Source organism: Calliphora vicina, chromosome X (genome assembly GCF_958450345.1).
Source record: "Calliphora vicina chromosome X, idCalVici1.1, whole genome shotgun sequence".
In the NCBI taxonomy this organism is placed as follows: Eukaryota; Metazoa; Arthropoda; class Insecta; order Diptera; family Calliphoridae; genus Calliphora; species Calliphora vicina.
In genome coordinates, this window is record NC_088785.1 from 3790965 (window position 1) to 3812350 (window position 21386).

At 32.7% G+C, this 21386-nt stretch overlaps 1 protein-coding gene across 1 annotated transcript in view; it reads left to right on the forward strand.

The window, feature by feature from the left end:
• The window catches only part of ci (cubitus interruptus), a 40682-nt gene extending 27633 nt beyond the window's left edge, over positions 1-13049 (forward strand). The window contains exons 2-6 of the mRNA XM_065514659.1: positions 5949-6337; positions 6568-7268; positions 7331-7858; positions 7925-8089; positions 8158-13049. Coding sequence (XP_065370731.1) covers positions 5949-6337; positions 6568-7268; positions 7331-7858; positions 7925-8089; positions 8158-10821 — 4447 coding nt within the window. The 3' untranslated portion in view covers positions 10822-13049. The remainder of the gene's footprint in view (positions 1-5948; positions 6338-6567; positions 7269-7330; positions 7859-7924; positions 8090-8157) is intronic.
• Positions 13050-21386: the final 8337 nt, after the last annotated feature.

Sequence of the window (21386 nt, forward strand, 5' to 3'; positions counted from 1 at the left end):
TACGTAACGAAAATTTCAAAAAATACATCGAAATGCATCTACAATTAGCTAGATTGTTTACACATGCAAGTAAAATTTCATTTTGTAAATGTTAGCAAAGTAGAATGATGTCGCCAAAAAACCACAATTATAAGAAAATTACAGCGAATTAAATAAATAAACCTTTTAAATATCTATATTTGTTATATTTAAGTCCATTTGCGGCTTGAAACCAAAACCCTATTAGTCTTAAGCTACATATACACGGTTGTCATATTCTTACAATATTGTCAGAAAATGTTCAATAAATGGTTAACACTCATATGTTTCAACATAAGTTCTCATGGTTGCGTTAACCATTTTCTGAGCATGTTCCTGACAATCTGACTACAGTGTGTACGTAGCTTTATTAATTACAATAATGGGTTACCATAATTTGCAAATACAAATATTTCTGGGGAAAATATTAGTGTTAACAATTTGAGTTATTAAAACTTATGAAATTTACGAAAACGATACGCATTTATGGTCATTTTTACAATTTTTTTTTTTTTACAAATCTACATAAAATAAGTTAAAAATAGAATTATAATTTTGCCAACATCTAGTAAATTTGTCTAAAACTATTTATTGACAGCTCTGTTTGTCTTCACTTGCAAGGCGAATTCATACAAGGTGTTGGCAGTTCTACAAAAACAACAATCGGTGGATTCTAGTTCATTCGAACCGTATTATTTGAATTAAAAAAGTGCCTACATTTTGTATTCCCACTCAGCATCATGAATGCCTAATTTCATATTTCTGGGTCCATTATTATTGAAAATGTAAAAGAAATGTACCACAAAGTCACATTTTGCGAATTCTAACTCATTCAGAATCATGTGTCTAATTTTTAGGTTAATTATTATAAAATATTCTTTATTGTATAAAGTACTATTACAATAAAGAAATAGTACTATAATCAACTATTATGTACATAAGTAAAATAATTTAATATAATAAAAAGTATAATTAGAAGATAAAGTATTGAATTGAACCCCCGTCAAGTTTGAAATCAAAGTAATTTCCAGATTATAGGTTCAATATTATACAATATTCTAAAAGTACTCCTTAGTTTGGTTTAGTTCTCCTATCCATGATTATTTCTTTACTGAGAAGCATATTAGCCAACTTTAATGTATATAAGCTAACTAATTTAATATATTATAAAAGTACCATTAAAAGTAAATGTACCAATTTTCCTTTATCTTCTTGAATTTTAAATTTGTTATCTTTTCCTATATATTAACTGATTTTGTTTCTATAACACTTGATATTTAATAAATTATCTCAAAACCGACCGAAAGCGATCGGTTTTCAATTTTTTAAAACCGAGACCGCGTTTTTAAAATTCTTCCGTTTTTTGGAAACTCTAATAAATATGCAGTTCATTATTCTCAAAATTTCGTCATTATCTCGATTTAGTCTCAATGTTGATATAATGGCTAGTTAAAACGTTTTGTATATTTGTATCTTATTTCTTTCGGCACGTCCCATTTTTCATTAATTACATATAACAAAAAAAAAAAAAGATCATAAAAGAAATCATTTCAATTCAGCAATTGTTTGCGCTTTTGGTGGCGGATTTTGTTGGAATCACTGGTTTGGAGTAGTAAATTAAAACCTTAAAACTCCGATTACTCATTAATAAGAACAACAACAGCACAATAAACAACCATCCATGCCAGCAGCAGCAGCAACAACAATATTATAAAATGACTTTATTAAACTATACAGTCACTGCTGGAAGGGCCGTTGCAATCCTTATTTTTAAAATTGCCAGATAGAGAATTAAAACTGATGAAAAAGTACAAACAAAAAAACAGAAACAGAAAAACACGAGAGTATAAGAAAGAAAATAACAGATACAATGCATTAATTTGCGTTTGCCACTAAAATTCTTGTTATTTTAGCCTTTCTGCGAAATAAAGAATGTTGTCTTGTGAGCATACATACAGTGAATATCATAATGAAGCAGTCACATTTTGCAAAGTTTTGTTATTGCCTTTAACACAATTTGATTATTATCATATTTGACTTACATATATAAAAATGGTTATTTTAAGACTATAAACCTAGACTTTATACAATATTTTTGGTTGTCCAATGACCCAAGCTTTTTGTTAAATATAATATAATAGTGGTATTTGAACGGAGTTGTCTGTCACACTGTCTGTCTGTCTCTACACATTTTGTGGAACAACTTTCGCAAATCAGAATATATATGTATGTATTAACAAATTTAATACCCTTACAAGTTGTATAATTCCTTTAAGATATTAGAATTTTAATTTGTATTAAGTCAACCTGTCAACAAAAAATGTTTCTGTCGTGGGTTAAACTGACTTTTAGCTACTAGAATCGATATAATCGAATCAGACGGCATGTATTGCTTGTGTTTTGTGCCAAGTATTGGGCCATTTTTCCATATGTAAACATATGTTCTATTTTCGTGTGTATAACAGTGTTGTATTTTGAAATACAACACTGTGTGAGTGCATAATCATAACAAAATAAGTTTCATTGCATTAAATATATTTATTGTGATTTAAAAATGTTTTAAATAAATATATTGTTAAAAACAACAAACATATAAAGAGGTTATGTCACATGCAATTACATATGTACGTTTGAACGTGGAAATTATTAATCGTATGTATAACGTGAATTTTGACATACACGTGGAATTCCATATGTATCGAATGCATGTCCCAATACACATGCAATACATACCGTATGACCCCCCTATTAGTTGTAAAATTGTATTTAGGGACATGTTTCCAGGAAATATACGAAACAACTGTTCATTGCCGAGAAATTTTTATAGTAACAAAAACAAAACACAATTAAAATGTACACTCAAAGTACACGCTTGTACGCACATACAATTATCTGAAAATAAACGAATTCACTTAATTGTGAATAAACTCTAAAATAAACAATCGATTTTTATGACCGATATCTCATTTTGTTCCTATTACATGTGGCTTTGCGATAAAGCAAATAAACGAAACGCCGTTTTCGATTTTTCATGATTTTTTTAAAACAAAAAAATTGGATATTTTTACATAAAAAAAATATTTTTTGCTTCAATTTGTTATTATAACTCCGAAACTACTGAGCCGATTAAAAAGCAATATATATGTAAAAATTTGTACATATCATGGGGAAAATGTTTTCAGCATTCAATCAATCGAAAGAAGAACATTAACCACTCATTTTTATGTATATCAAACAAAAAGTTAAATTTTGTGAAAATGAGCGAACTCACTTAATTGTGAATAAATTCGAAAACAATCACTCGATTTTTATCTTCGATATCTCATTTTGTTGCTATTATACGTGTAAAAGTAAATCTGAAAAATTTCTGCCGTTTTCGATTTTTCATAAGTTTTTTTTTAAAAAAAAAAATGGTATTTTCACGTAAAAAATATATTTTTTGCTTCAATTTGTTATTATAACTCCGAAACTACTGAGCCAATTAAAACGTAATATATAAACAGAGTAAAGGTTATGTAAATTTTAACTTTTCTAAGTTTACTTCAATAATATCGGACTAACCCTAAAATAGAATTTTCATTACCATTGATACACACACAAAAATTAATTAGACTTTCAATTACGAAATTGTTAATTAAAATTAAATATTTTAGTTGAAAAAATCCAATTAAAATTATATTAAAAATAGTAATTAAATTCCTTTATAAATTAAGAGCGACATTTTTAATTTATTCAATTAAATTTATAAATGAAATTTTGCATAAAATCAAACGCATTTCAAGAATTATCTAAATTTTACCTAATGCATTTGCCTTGACAATTAATCTTCACTAAAAATAAAAATATTTCAACCAATTTTTTTTATATTTAATACAAAATTATTTAAATAACAAACATTATTTATACATTATAAATTGTAAACATTATACATTACATTAGTTGCAGTTTAACCGTCAGCTGCATTAGTTGAAGAGTTGCTCGACATTTGTAGCATTTTACAAATCCTAAAACAAATAATTAATATAATTAAATATATATATGATTAAAAACAAAATCAAAACCAATACAAATTTGAACTAAAAACATTTTACAATATGTAATTTTTTCGGTGAACGTCGGCTAAGGTTTTTGTAAGATTTGAGAATTGTCTATCAATTAAAAACAAATATGTAGTATTATGTTTAATGTATAATTGTTGAGTTACATATGTACAATGTGTTTATTTCTTTGTCCATATGTTTTAATACATAATTGACTTGCGTCTGCGTTGTACATATGTATATGCGTATATGCGTAAACACCCTTACCACAAAAATTGTGTTGTTGGTACCACGCGCGCCTTTTGGCAGCCACATCCGTTTATTTCTTTGATTATACATATACATACATATATTTGATTGCTGTATTTCCAGTAAACTTTAGTAATGACTTTTGTTTTTACAATTTAATTATAGTTTTTTTTTAGATGGAACAATTTTTAAAATTACTAAGAAACTTTATTGTTTGTTCAGATGGTTGGATTCCTTAATTTAGTTTTACTGAATATTTTTTAATTACCTCTGCCAGAAAATGTTCATAATTAAAAGAAGTAAGAATTTCTGAGCGTATTATACCCTACACCAACCAGTTCCAAATATATCCAACATATGTATGTTCAATTCACAACCTATGAGTTGCACGAAATTCACTTAAATTTATTCATACCCGATGTATTCATAGGATAACTTTATATGTATATATAATATGGACCGATAACTCTATCAGCCATAATTCCACGCCAAACCGAACATCTGAGAGAGTGTAATTGTCACTGATGCTCTGCTCTGCTCTAGTCAACTTTCTTTTGGTCATAATGTGTATGATCCTAATTGCCTCCGAACTCTTGTGCAAATAAAGAAATGTATATTCCACATATCAGGAATATATCAGAATATTTACTTAATATGGAAAAAATCAGAAAACGGTTGAAAAACGCAATTTCAGTATAATTTCAATAAAAATTTTAAACTTTTTCTATAGGTTATCTAAAAACCAATATAGGAATATAATTAAAATAAAAAAACGTGCTTTTTTGTACATATTTTCCAAAAACGTCATTAAAAAAGTACAAATTTTTCATTAAAGCTGGATTAACCATGTTTATGCTTTGTTTGAACTAGTGTTGAAAAACGAAAAACTTAAATAGTTATTATTTATTTGCTCCTCAATTGTAATACATTTTTATACCCTTCACCTTCGTGAGAAGGGTATATATGTATAAGTTTGTCATTCCATTTGTAATTTCGACAATATAATTTTCCGACCCTATAAAGTATATACATTCAGGATCCTTATAGATAGCGGAGTCGATTAAGCCATGTCCGTCTGTCTGTTGAAATCAATTTCCTGAAGATCCCAGATATTTTCGGGATCCAAATCTTAAATAATTCTGTCAGACATGCTTTCGAGAAGATTCCTATTTAAAATCTGTAAAATGGGTCCACAAATGGCTGAGATATGAGGAAAAAACCAGGACAACCTCGATTTTTGACCTATATCTGGTCATTAATATAGACAATATGGATATCTAATGATAGATATTTTAAAGACCTTTGCAACGACGTATATAAGACCATAGTAAGTTGGACCTACAATGGGTCAAAAACGGAAAACATATTTTTTAACCCGAATTTTTTTTTCACCATAAAAAAATTTAAAAAACAAAAAGAAATTTTAAAATTTAAAAAACATTTTTAAAATAACAATTCGAAAAAAAATTTCCAAAAAATGAAAAAAAAAAAAAAATTACCTAAAAATATTTAAAATTTGTATTTTGAAGTATAATTTGGTGAAGGGTATAAGAGATTCGGCCGAATATAGCTCTCTTACTTGTTTTTTTTTTATTAATTTCTTTAATTTATTTACAAAATGTTTCTTTTTTCTAATTTCAGATATTCAGATTTACAATATTTGGCATCCCGAAGAGCAGCTGCTGTTGCTGCTGCCACAGTATTGTCACCACCACCACCCCAGCCATCAACTCTAAATGGAGCGAATAGTGGAAATGGTATAGATAGTGTGTCAGCAATAGGTTCAAACGGAACGCATAGCTCAGAAAATGATAATACATCGAATGGTCCAATGATGACGCCACACAATGCACATCTTGGACATGCCGTACATCACCATGCCGGTCATACTGGTCTACATGCACCACCACCTCCACCACCACATGCTGCTGCCGCTCAAGCCCATGAATTTCATCCGGCCTATCGAATTCCTGGTTATATAGAACATTTATATTCGTTGCAGCGTGTTAGCCCCACCTCTTCTTTTTACGGTTAGTATTCTAAATTCATTGTAAACTGGCCCAGCAAAAAAAGTACATATTTAAATATACATATGATATAAAATCACTTCAAATTCTGGCGAAAAAGATATGAATTTAACGTTTCATTGGAAAAATATCGTTTCAAGTACTGCAAAATTTTGGCTTCTTAAGTGTGATTTAATTTGAATTAATGTTAATAATTAAAATATATAATTCTTTCTTTATTTTTTGATTTGTAGATCCATACTCTAATTGTGCAACCGCATTTCATTTAACTGGTTTGGGATTGAATTCGGGAGATTATTTGGGGGCACGTGGTGTTGGTTCCTTAGGTGAACTACATCCGGCAGCAGCTGCTGCAGCAGCGGCCAATTCTCTGGCTAGCACCGACTTCCATTTTAGTATTGACAATGCCAGACTCAGTTCATCACGCACCGGTAGTTTAAGGGCCAGTATTAGCCGTAAAAGGGCTCTTTCATCCTCACCTTATTCAGATTCATTCGATATTAACTCAATGATACGGTTCTCACCCAATTCCTTGGCCACTATAATGAATGGTTCGCGAGCTAGCAGTGCTGCTAGCGGTTCGTATGGTCATCTGTCAGCTGGCGCCATGAGCCCCATGCACAGTGCCATGTCACCGCATATTCAGCAATTACAAGCCCATTTACTTAGAGCCAGTGCGGGACTGTTGCATCCACTTCCTACACACCAAGCAGCAGCTGCAAACATGCTGTCAATGGGTCATGTACATACTCTACAGTCAGCTGTGGCTGCTGCAGCAGCTTATAATGCGGCAACCGCAGCCAATGGAGCACCTAGCAACGTCACAACCAACAATTCCCCCTTTCATCCTCCCATAAATGGTCACACAAACGTACATGCCGCTAATGTGAATAGCAATCAAAATAATATGATTAATAGCACCACTAAACAGATGGTAAGCGATTCTAGCTATGCTTTGTTGAAATTCGCATTTGTTATTTTTTATTTATTTTTTAGCATTATGAAGAAATATGTACGGAACGTTCTAAGGGAGAGCAGCCCTCATCCACCTCACACAACGACATTACTCAACAGGAGGCCGATAGTGCTTCAGCCAATTCAGCAACTGCGAGAAGACAACGTCTTAATAAAATCACTACTTCCAGTAACGTTGCCACCCCAACTACTACCTCATCGACGACGCCACACCACCACCATAGCAGCAATAATCACGTACAATGTGGTCCACCCACTACAACTACACCACACAGTGATTATGATTGCGCCACTGTGGATACGACTGATATAAAAGATGAACCAGGCGATTTCATAGAGACCAATTGTCATTGGCAAGATTGTGGCATTGAATTTATGACGCAGGATGAATTAGTAAAGCACATAAATAATGATCATATACAAAGCAACAAAAAGGCATTTGTTTGTCGTTGGGAGGAGTGCTCACGAGGCGAGAAACCCTTCAAGGCCCAGTACATGCTTGTGGTACACATGCGTCGCCATACAGGAGAAAAACCGCATAAATGCACAGTGAGTATATAAATCAAAGCCTCTCAAAACTATTGCCTATATACTTAAATGTCTTATATATTACAGTTTGAAGGATGTTGTAAAGCCTATTCTAGATTGGAAAACTTAAAAACTCATTTGCGATCACATACTGGAGAAAAGCCATACACGTGTGAATATCCTGGATGTAGCAAGGCATTTAGTAATGCCAGTGATAGAGCAAAACATCAAAATCGAACTCACAGCAATGAGGTATTTTAAATTAAGTGAAAATATATATTTTACACCTCAATAATCAATATGATTTATTTTACTTTTAGAAACCCTATGTTTGCAAGGCACCTGGATGTATTAAACGTTATACTGATCCCAGTTCTCTAAGAAAGCATGTAAAGACCGTACATGGCGCTGAATTCTATGCCAACAAGAAGCACAAGGGCTCTATACATGACAACGATAGTTCCGCTGGTGGTGGCGGTGGAAATAATGTGGGCAATATAGAGTCTCCTGATGACTTTCGTTCGAGTAAAGCCAACAGTTTATCATGTCCGAGTATCAAATCTGAATCAGATGTCAATTCACCGCCACAATTGTCAGTGCACAGTCCGACCATATCGCAAACGGGTGGCAATCAGGCAGCACATAATCAAATGCAGTTCAAACCTGGTAGTGGTATACGAATGGGAGCAGGAAGTAAAATGGGTGATGTTATGGGAGCTTTTAATAATCACGATGATTATGGCAACATGGCAGCGAACGATGACGAAGCTTGGCTTTATGATGATGACGTAGATGCCGCCGATTTGCCCATAGTTCTTAGGGCCATGGTCAGTATTAGTAATAGTCCCAATAACAGCATGGTCACAAGTGGTGGTGGATCATCAACCGTATCTGCCGGTACTATGCGTCAGCGTTTTCGCTCGCGTTTACAATCCAAAGGCATTATTCTTAACGCACCTGCTTTATCGAATATACCCGAAATCAATCGCAGTATTGGTATTGGTGAGCTCAATCAGCGCATTACAAACTTGAAAATGGAACCAGGCACAGCTGATGCAGCCTCTGTAAAACATAATGATATGAAGAACCCGTGTTCAACGAATTTGAACGACTTGCAAACACGTTTATATTCCAACACGAATACTATGCTTAGTAATTATAGCAATGGTGGTAGTTCACTAATGCAAGCGAATTTACGCCGTGATAGTCAGAATTCAAATGCCAGCACTTATTACTGTAGCATGCAAAGTAGACGTAGCAGTCAATGTTCTCAGTTGTCTTCAATTTCCACGATGCGACCATGCTCGTACAATGCTGGATCATTGTACGATCCTATATCACCGGGGTGTTCAAGGCGGTCAAGCCAAATGTCTAATGTAACCACAGGTGGAGTTAGTTCCGCTGTTGCAGCGCTAGGTAACAATGGAACCAATCGAGTTGGTGCAAATTCCATTTGTAATGGTAACAATTCGTGCTTAAGTGGTGCCTTAAATTCATCTAATAACTCCAGCCTGCCGCCACCTCCATCTTCACACTTAATTTCCACACACTTACAGCGTTTACAGACATCTTCGTCATCGTCTTGCATAAAGCATCCACATGAAAGTGGGCGCTTTTCCATACCAAACGCCTTTGCAGTGTCGCAAATCGATAGCCATATAACACAGCCAAATAAGGAACAAAACAGTGGTAAAGTAACGGGACGTCGTCTTTCAGAGCCGGTGAAAAAATCGTGCGAACGTCTTCTTCCATCGCCCACAACACTAACAAGTACTTTCCAAAATGTTGGTTTAACTACTGCGAAAAAGCCCACCAAATCCCCAGTAATCGGCACTACCACCACCCCAAGTGCGATAGAATCTGGCTCAAAGGAAACCACAGAAACTTCTTTGGATCACCATCCCAATGAAAAAGTCAATCTCGATGAGGTCGAGGAGGATGAACTTATTGAAAATAAACTCGTGCTACCTGATGAAATGTTGCAATATTTAAATCAAGTAGCAGACAAGACACCTTGTAACAACATCAGTAATAACACGGGCAAAGAATCTAAGCAAGCCATATGCCAACCTCCCATGTCATCGCCTAATCTATATCCAAACAGCCCCGAGAGTCCATCTACAATTACGCAGGTTATGTCTCCTCAATCTGGCCATACCATGTCAGCCTTGGGTAGTCCCTACTCTCACCGAAATTGCGATCAACGTTCCCAAGCAGATACTCAACGTCGTCAATATCCGGTTTACTATGATTATTACCATGAACGAGCTGAAAACGCAAATGATCACAATACAAAGAGCAATAATTATTTCTGTTCTCAACAGCCATCAGCCAAACCTAGTCAGGTATTGACTGGATCAACATATACTCAAAATGTTACTGCACCCGCTGACAGTTCAATGACAAGTTTACCCGATATTAGCAACGGAGCAGTCAAAGCAAACTATTTCGGTAATGCAGCTCCTCCTCCCCAGGCCGGCAGTGCTGTACACAATGAAATACAATGTCAAGATATAACCCAATCGCAAATGTCACCAGCGTTAGTAAAACCACCGACAGCATCGTGTAACAACAACATGAATATTAGTTACTCACAAAATCAACTCTCCTTTAGCCAGTACATGCCAGTTGCGGCAACGTTCTACAATGCAGCCAATAACAACAACGCCAACGCCAACAATAACAACTCAACCAGCAACATGTGTACTGATGCCTATCAACGTACCTTGGAGTACGTGCAGAACTGTCAGAGTTGGTTGCAAACCAAGAAGAGCCCAAATCAAAATTCACCAAATGCTGAATTTGTCATGCCATCGTGTCCAGTGCAAAATACAAATCACCTACAACCAGGCCATCCTCATCAACATCATCAGCCAGATGTTACAAGCTCTACCCATCCTTCTCCAAATATGGTTATTAATGACATGACCACTTCGCTAAGCTCTCTACTGGAAGAAAATCGATATTTACAAATGATACAATAGTTCGCTTGTTCCATTCATTCGTACATACATACTTACAACATTCATATTCATGATCGCACATCAGTGCATCAGCGCATTTGCGAATTAATCAATATTCTGAAGACATTCGCTTTCAAAGTTCATATCAAGAAGAATTTATACAAAGTGGAAGTTGCTGCGAATTGAGGCAAATTCTATCGAATCCATTAATTCGTTATATACACTCCATATCAAAGAAATCTCAAACACTGTTATGTCAAATTTCACATATCAAAATTGAATGAATTCACGTTAGTTGCTATCACCTTGTTAAATTTACCATGCTCAATACGCTCGAATTTGCCTTAGTTTGTCACCGCATCCTCCTGATATAAATTCGCCTTTGTTCTTAAGTAATAGTGCTGGATTTCTTCTGAATTATGGCCATTTAATTAAGTTATTTCATAGTGTTTTGTTCTTAACTATCTTTTGTAAGTACAACGTTTTACAAAACATCATCCATACATCAAAAGAGAGTTTGAAAATACATACATATATTTTTAAGATTTATATTAGTACAAAGTTATTTTTCTCTTCATATAATTTCAATCATACCCATTTTATTTTCTAAGCAAATTTATTTACAATATTAAAAAAAAAGAAAAAAAACAAGTAAGAAAGTATCCATATAATACCCCACGCTGAGTACATGTCAAAAATCAGTTTTCGCATAAAATTTAAATAATTTGTTATTCGTGAGTGATTTTCGGAAGTGTGCCTACTATGGGAGTTATGACTAATCATGGACCGACTAAAGTCTTTTCAGGAGCTATGACAAATTATGGACCGAAAAAAACGCATGTGCCAAATCATATCGAAATATCTTCAAAATTGCGACCTGAGATGCTAGACTAATATTTTTTAGGCGTTACAAACATCAGCACAAATGCAATGAACCCTCTCCAATATGCTGGTGTAGGTTATAACAAGCAAAACACAACTAGTTGATTTTATTGTCCTGTAAAGTAAGGAAAATGTTAGTTAGGACCTTTCTATATTAAGGTATCGATATAATATGCACTTCAACACCAAAATGAATAGTATTGCAATTGTCACACTTTGGCAACACTCAAAATGGTTTAGCTCTTTTACATTGTATATGTCTTTGACATCACTCACAAATTCACTAGTGTTTGTTGTTACGAATAATACAACAAACGCAAGACCAACAAAAACAACAGACAGACTTTGACAGCTCCAGCCAACATAAATGTACTTGTTGTAGACTCGCTTTCACCTTATAATGAATAGAGAATAATAGAGAAAGTGCAAGAAAGGAAGCAGATAAAGTATGAAAAACCGGTGTTGCCATATATTAGTTGTTTATTTTTAGTATTGTTTGGAAAATTAATCCATGCTCGTATTCATCATGTACTTCATCTATCAGTTGCATTTAATGTTGAGAGAGTACAAAGGTTATTGATTCGTTAATACATTTTATTAAGGCATACATACATTATTTATACTCATAGTTAAAGACTTAATTAATATAAAATTGCACATATGTAATTTCAAATAAAAATTATAGAACATTTTATAAACTTAGACAGTTTTGTGATGGAATTTAAAATATACAAACAAACATATTTCTTAAATTTATAGAGATTATTTAGGAAAAAATAACTGATATAAATTAAATTACTCGTACACTTTTAAAAAAAAAAACATTTTGAAGTATATTGCTGACTGTATAATATACCTACTATATACTTACAAGTGCGATTAATCTGCCTTCGTTTCTGTTAACAGTTTTATTTATTAGGTATAAGTAATTTTATTATTACATACTTACGGACGGACATACATATTTTATTAAAATAAAAATTCAACCCACCCAAACTTCGTTCAACAAGGTTCTCAGAGGTACAAATATCTATTTTTATAGCATATAGAACTATATTATATATTATTATATATTATATATATATTTAAAAACTATTGTTAAGATATAAATACATACATATATTTAAAATATTATTTGATGATAGTGCTTCCACAAGTAAATAATATGTAATGTTAAGTTTTTTCATTATACTACAGATAAACTATATAGTATATACAACAACCTCCTACTTATATTTAGTACATACTCGAATACAATTATTATTTTTTTTTATATTTTTTTAGTGCTTCCATTTATAAATTCTTTATTATTTTTGTAACATTGTATTTAATAAATGTCTTCCAATATAATAAAAATACAAACAAAATTTAAATTTAAGATGGCACAATTTTTTAAAGGTAATTTAAATTTTACACCAAGAAAACTAATTATTTAAGTACAGGTACAGAAAATGTGTTTAACCCAGATATGGCGATTGCTTGAGCTTGATCATTTTAAAAGTACTATATTCGGCTGTGCGAATCTTATATACCCTTCACCAAATTATACTTCAAAATACAAATTTTAAATATTTTTAGGTAAACAGAATTTATTTTATTTTCCAATGTTGTTTTTTTTCATTTTTGATAAAAACTTTTTGTTATTTAAAACATTTTTTTTCGATTTTTCAATTTTTTTTTTAATTTAAAATTTTTTTATTTTTTCAATTTTTTTTTTGGTGAAAAAGAAAATTGGGGTTAAATTTGTTTCCGATTTTGACCTATTGTAGGTCCAACTTACGTCGTTGCAAAGGTCTTTGAAATATCTATCATTAGATATCCATATTGTCTATATTAATGACTTAGTAATCCAGATATAGGTAAAAAATCGAGGTTGTCCTGGTTTTTTCCTCATATCTCAGCCATTTGTGTACCGATTTTGCTGATTTTAAATATGAAACTTCTCGAAAGCATGTCTGACAGAATTATTAAAGATTTGGATCCCGAAGATATCTGGGGTCTTCAGAAAATTGATTTCAACAGAAAGACGGACATGGCTTAATGGACTCCGATATCAAATATAAAGCAAAATCTGATAATATTTTACTTTCTAGAAATGTCTTCTTTATTGATGAAAGAATTTAAAGTTTTTTTGCAGCTTTATTTAATAGTTATTTAGAAAAAATATTACCATAAATGTGACCACAAGACAAATACGGGTAAGCATCCATTTACGCGGTACTTTATTTACACGAATTCGGTATAACGCTAATTAGCAACCATTTTTTCCAATACGCGACTTTTTTTACACGATTTTTATATAACGCTGCAACAAACAACAAGAAATGGAAAACACAGATGAGAATAACAAATTTTTTTTTTAAAAACTAAATGCATTTTTTTATTATTTTGAAATTGCTTTGTTAATTTTTATAATTTTGTGTTATATTTTGAAATTGGATGATTTTGTTTTTTTAATTGAAATTTTTGTCTTAATTTTCGATAAGAACTTTTTTTTATTTCAGTTTTTTACTTTACTTTTGTTTTAAGTTTTTAAAAGTACAAATCACGTCCGTTCGCATTTAATGTAATGGTGTATATGCTTATACACCATTGTTTTATTGAGGGGACGATATAAGACCCATTTCACACTAGGCAGACAAAACAGCATGCAAAATTTTCTTCTCCTTAACCCGACATTACCTCTGGCATCTACAAACACAAGAGACATGCGCAACTAAATTGCCTAGTGTTAAAGGGGTCTAATGGTGTTTTCTTTTCTGGCATAAATGATGTATTTATTCTGCCTTTCACCCTTCTTTGCGTTCTTTTCTGAAAAAAATTTAGTTTTATCGTGTTCTTTTCTAATAATGTTACCCTAAAACCCTGAATATATGCTACATGTTTCACCCTAAATTTAATCAAAGGGTTAGAAATGCACCACTTTTTATGTAAGCAAAAAGTATAGTTTTATAATATTTCGAAGCTACATAAAAGAAAATTGCATAAATGGAAATGATTTTTGTTCTATTGTGATCGTTAAAAATGCAACACATTATGAGGGTATGGGTAACATTAAATAAATGGTACAAAATATATAGGCAACGTTTTGTGTCAGAAAAGAAAACACCATAAGTTTATCATTCCGTTTGTAATTTCCACAATATAATATTCCGACCCTATAACGTATATACAGTGGTTGACAAAACAATGGAAACTTTTCCAAATATTTCATTAGTGGCCTAAAATCTGAAACATTTTTTTAAAAAATTTTAACATTTTTGTAGTATTTTATTTGTATACTTTTATTAACTTACTTTTATTAACTTATCTTTACAGTCTTATTTGTGTACTTTGGATCTAATATTTTTCCCTTTGGTCGTCTTACAAATATTCTCCCATCACTGTCTCTTAAATTGTATTTGGATTCGTCGGAAAAGTGGACAGTATTCCATTTCTGTATCGACCAGTTTAAATGATCTCTGACAAATTGTAGACGAGCAGAACGGTTCTTTTTAGAAATGAGTGGTTTTTTCACAGGACAATAGCAACCAAGACCAGCCTCATTTGCCCTGCGACTAACTGTTCGGGTACTTATTTCTAATTTTAGGCTATTAACAACCTCTCGAGGAGTTATTTTTGGGAATTTCTTGAACTCTCTCGCTATTAAATTATCTTGTCTAGGAGTAGTCTTACGAGGTCTTCCACCTAAATGTTGAGTTTTTACAGAACCGGTCTCACGATATTTCTTTATAATTTTTTAAATTGCTGATTTATTTATTGAATATTTGTCACAGATACTTTTTTGTTTTAAACCAGCTTTAAAATCGTTAAATATTACCAGCTTACAAATCTTAACTTTAGCCATTTTCGTTAAAAAAAACAGTTATGCGAAAAACTTAGAAAAAGAAATTGTGAAAAATTACCAGAATTTAAAAATAAAACTGTAAACAGGATGCTTTTTACATCGTTCTTTTAAATATTATTTTCGTTTTACACTTCTTTATTGCAGAAGTTTAAAAGTTTCCATTGTTTTGTCAGCGAAATAGTGAATATTTTTAATTTTGTTCCCTTTTTCAGAATATAATTAATTATGTTTTTTGTTTTTCAGTTAATTTATATAAATAAAACTATACAAGTAAAAAACTAAAAAAAAAATGTATTTTAAAAAAATATTTAAAATTTTTGCTACATATGGAATATTTGAAAAAGTGTCCATTGTTTTGTCAACCACTGTATATTCTGGATACTTATAAATAGCGGAGTTGATTATGCCATGTCTGTCTGTTGAAATAATCTTTCCGAAGCCCACAATAACTTACGATTCATACATCAATATATTTTATTTAATGAAATTAATTTTATTTTTAAAATTGTTTTTAAATTTTTTTTTTCCAAATTCTTTTTAATTTTTTCCAAATTTAAAAAAAATGTAACGCATTTCACTTCTGGTTTTGGTTGACCATTTCCGGTTTGTGTAACCGCTAAGTGGTGCGTATCTATACTAAGTGGTTGGTGTCATTGGTAAGTAGTATATGGGTGTCTCGACTATTAAGGGTATTCCTGGGTGTCTGCATTTTAAGCGGTGTTTAGTAGTGGTATTCACGTAATTTGAACAATTTGTTTGGTTTTCTTACTGATTATTATTAAAAAGTCAAGCGTTTTAAGGTTGGCTCTCCTAAGGCCAAACGTGCTGCTACTGCTAATACCGATGTTGATGCTCTTCCTGCCGTGGTTCCTGCTGCTGTAGATATGAAGGTGTCGGATGCGGCATCCGGTACTACCTGAAGAGGGCTCGCGCGAAAGGAGCCCTACCACAGCCTGTGGTAGGAACTGATGGCAGACAGCTGGAGCACTCTTTTAAGTATGAGCTGCTGATTTTTGGTCTGGTGGCGCAGAATGAGTGGCTGAAGGGGCGTCTTGAGGTGTATGAAGGTGGTAAATTGTGTGGTGTGCAGCCGGTGGCCTTTAGGGCTTCCACGCCACCTCCGGCTCCAGTGATGAATAGGCGTGGCGGTGTGGCTGCTGTTGCAGCTCCTGTCGCCGTCGTTCCAAAGCCTGTGGAGACGCGGTCGGTAGGATTCCTAATTTCCCGGACTATTTTCTTTCCAGGGAGGAAATTAAAAAATCGTTTCATTCCCGCGAATTCCCGGGAATTTTTTAACACTAAATTAAACTAAAAACCATAAAATTTTTTCGAATAAATTGACTTATAATTGTACCAGGGTTTTAAAAGAAGTATAAAATAACTATATTTGGTTGTACAATGTTGATACAGCCTTTATAAGGGTTTCTTATTTAATTTATTTTTTTTATTAACGTTATTTATTTATCGAATCTGCCTTACTTAGGCCTGACAATAAGTAATATTCATATGGGCCACATCTTAGCGGGGTGGTAGATCGGCTCTACGAAGCCTTGATCTTGTTTGGGTCTGTGTGAGATGTCTTGCAAGCGGGTTCGGGTGGTTCCGCAATTTCATGATGTATTAACATGTACATACATGTAGGTCTCTATGTCCAGATTGGTTTTAAAACACATTTATACAGGATGACTTTATAGTCATGGCTTAATTTTGATTGGTGATTGAGTAACCAGTGAAGGCTAGAGGCTGTTAACTTCATGTGAAGTCTCTTGGCTTCTATATGACGACGCCAAGTAAGTCGTCTATACAAGTGAATACCAAGGTCTGTGGAATATTTATTTTATTTAGTGTGATAGGTGGACAGTCACAACTTCTGAGATTAAATGTGATGTGTTTACTTTTGAGTTCATTTACTCATATTCTCCAGTTATTCAACCATATCTCCACGAGTCTCAGATAATTGGCCAATTTCGTAGAAGCTACCTGCGGATCTGCATGTGAGCTAAGTATTGCCGTATCATCAACGAATGTTGATATGGTAAGTCTATAACACACAGGCAAGTCAGAAGTATATATCAAATAAAGTGTTGGTCCGAGAACACTTCCCTGTGGAACACCAGCTTTAATTTCATAATTTCCTGTTACATAATATTTCACTCTAAAAACTCGGTTGGTGGCAGTAGACCAGAGGTTCGCAAAAATAAATCCTTACTCTCACCTACACATTCAAAAAGATATTTCCGTAGATATTGAATTTCGATCTACATTTCTGGATATGGCAAAGTCTATAAGGCCAGGAATCTTCCTAGGACCAGTATATTGGTTGGCCAGGGGATATGCCATCCGGGCAATTCTTACTGTCAACTAGGGCTTTGTAGAGCTGTCTTCCTCTAGGGTTAATTAGCCGTGAACCCCAGTATGTGTGTTTCGCATTGTAATCACCACATGCCAGGAAACGATCTCCTAGAGTTTCAAAGAATTCTTCAAATTTGTCCTTAGTCATCGAAAATCATGGGGGGCAATATATTGAACTCACTGTAATATTTCCAAATAAACATTACAGTCGTATGGAAGTTGCTTGCATATATTCTTTTGAAAATTCATCTAGGGCATAATGTTTTAAACGGCTTTTAATCAAGATACCAGTACCACCATGAGCTTTTCCGTCGGAATGATTTGTGTTATGGAATGAAAATCCTGGAATATTAAAGTTGTATCTATTTGTAAGGTGTGTCTCAGAAATTAACATCACATCGACGTCTTTATTTATCATAAAATTACAAACCTCAGATTTATGTTGGTTCAAATCGTTTGCATGTCCAAACTCTTGAAAGTTACCACACTGGACAGGTCGGTTTCGCTTGAGAGGTTCCTCTATAGTTTTTCTACGATTCAGTAAATAACGAAGATAGTATATTGGGTGAGTTTCATTCCCTTTTAGTTTTTATATCATCTGGATCTAACTCTACTCTAAACATTGGTTGAGGAGTTTTGTCTCTGTTAAATATATTTATTACTACTTTCGTTTTATAGCCCAATTCTTCCAGGGCCTCCTTGATTTCGTTAGGTTCTACACTGGACTCTATACCCTTTATGACCACTATAAGGCCCTTACTAGTTTTCAGCTGATATGTGTAGAAATTTTTCTTGCCGTCGTTTAAGTATTGAGAGAATTTTCTATAATCCTCTTCAGTGTATATGACTATTTTTGTTTCATGCACACCACCTTTTCTTATTGGGACGATGTGGAAATTATTTTTTCCAACAAGATCAGTTAATATTTTTACCAAATTATTGGAACTAGGTTGCCGAAGGAAAATTGGTGGTGGCTTTAATGGTTTCTGATTAGAATTACCATTTTTAACAGACTGATTATTGTCATCTTCACTCAAAAGCGCGTAACGATTATTATTCAAGGGACTTGTAGTAAGTTTCTGCTTTTTAACAGCTGTCTCCTTTTTTTGTGGACTTAAAATTATTTTATTAATACTTATGTATCTAAGCATACCTGGTAATACTGCTGGTTTTGTTGTGGTTACATTTTTTAAATCCTTTGGAATGGCTCCCTTCGATGCACCATTATTACTACTTACGGTTTTATTAGTGTTAATTACACTTGCGCTCTCACTAGAATTTGTTTTCTGTGGTTTATTTAAAGCTTGTATACATGTTTAAATCTGCTGTTGTTGTTGTGTTTAACACAGGCGTATTGTTCTTTATATTGGAATCTTTAGTATTCTCTTTTGTGCTATATTCTATACAATAATTTTTCGGTGATATTGATTGCATATTATTTGCATCATATAATTGAAGAGCGGGGGAACAAGAGCGAGCTCTCTCAATAGGTTTGGCGGTTAAATAATGTTTGTTGTAATTGCGATCAGTTATATCACATTGACTGCCAAGGCACTTTCAGCAAATAAGATGCTGGGGGCCACAGCATTTTTTTGGCGTAATCTCTTCGAAAACGTCAATATTGGAATTTAGGCTACTGTCAGTAATATTTACTGCTTAGAAACTGATTTTTTTTATAAATAAGAGGGTCTTACGAAATGGCGAAAAGGAATTTTTTATGGGATACTGCGTTAGCAAAAATACTCAGTAAAAGTTCAGAAAGTGATGAAGAATGTGAAGATTACAGTTTTGATGAGGAACTTCCAGACAACATCGAAAAAAGTCTTAAAATCCAGCACTATTGTGCGACATGGCTAGAGAGAATAAAAGTAGTGTCGGACATATGTATGTGTCCGACGTGGCGTAAACCGCATAGTTCAGTGTCACACATATGTGTCCGACGTGGCAGTCAATGTGATATTTTTTTGATCACTCTGAGAAATATGTATGCATTTCTGCCGTTTAAGCTGAGCCTAGCAGTCTCATCATGAGAACTCATATGCTCTTTCACTCAAATCAAAAGAAAAGGAACACAAACACACTTTCTTATTAATTTAAATCTATTTTTGATAATTTAACAATTTTTTTTCCACTATTTGTTTGTATTTTTAACCCTGTTTTAGGTGCACAATTGCATTTTTTTTATTATTATTTTTCTTTTATTATTATTTTTCTTCTTATGAATTTATAAAACATGCGTAGTTAGATATATTTTTAATATCTAATTGTAGATAAACAAATTTGAACCACTATTGTTGTTATTAATTTCTCTAAATATGAATAGTATTCATTGAGAATTTAGATATTTTGAGTTTTTATATAAAAAAAACATCACCCACTGATCATCTGTGATCAGTGGGTGATCACAGATCGAGCTCCTTTGCTTGATTAAACGCTTATTTTCCAAGTTATTAGCGAATTAAGATATTTTGGCCCATAATCATAGACAAACACTAAAGTCGGTTCTTTTTAAAAACAACTTTAAAATAAAAACCAGCTTTTTATTAATTTGCAACCATAGTCAAAATTAAAGTATGTTTTAAATTGAACCGACTTTAACTGGGTGCCACCGCAAATGTAGAAAATGTTTTCATACAATATACAACAAAAAACAGACAAGTGGCAACGCTGAACAGCTGACATACAAAATTAAAAAAAAAAAAACAAAAAAACGTAAACAATAAAAGTAACCGGGACATCTAAAGAAAGAAAGTTGTTTGTTGTGGAAAAATGGAAAAGATAAGATTAATATCATAATTACGATATTTTGGTACTAATTTTATTGATAACTGCTAAATAATTGCAAAATCTCTACCAATATCTTGTAACTTAAACATTTTTTACTTTGTGACGAACTTTTTTACTCGGCGAAGAACAGCTGATGCTGTTGTTAAACGAGTTAAAATCAACTTCAGCTAGTTTTATATTTAGAGTCGACTTCAGCGTCAGAAGTATACTTTAACTTGTCTATGATAGACCTAAAGTCCACTCTTAAGTAAAGTCGAGTTTAATTCTCTTAAAATGTACTTTATTTTTGACTATGATTATGGGCCTTTGAGTTTTTATAAAAAAAATTGATTTTTGGTCATAAACATGAGTGATCACAGATCGAGCTCCTTTTCTTGATTAAACGCTTATTGGCCAAGATATTAGCGAATTTAGATATTTTAATTTTTTATATAAAAAATTGATTTTTGGTCATAAACATTAGTGATCACAGATCTAACTCCTTTTCTTGATTAAATGCTTATTGGTCATGTTATTAGCGAATTTAGATATTTTGAGTTTTTATATAAAAAATCGATTTTTGTTCAGAAATGTGAGTGATCACAGATCGAGCTCTTTTCTTGATTAAACGCTTATTGGCCAAGTTATTAGAGAATTTAGATATTTTGAGTGTTTATATAAGTCAATTTTTATTTCTGTAAAAAATTTTGCGGACTATTGCGAACATTAAAAAAAAAAT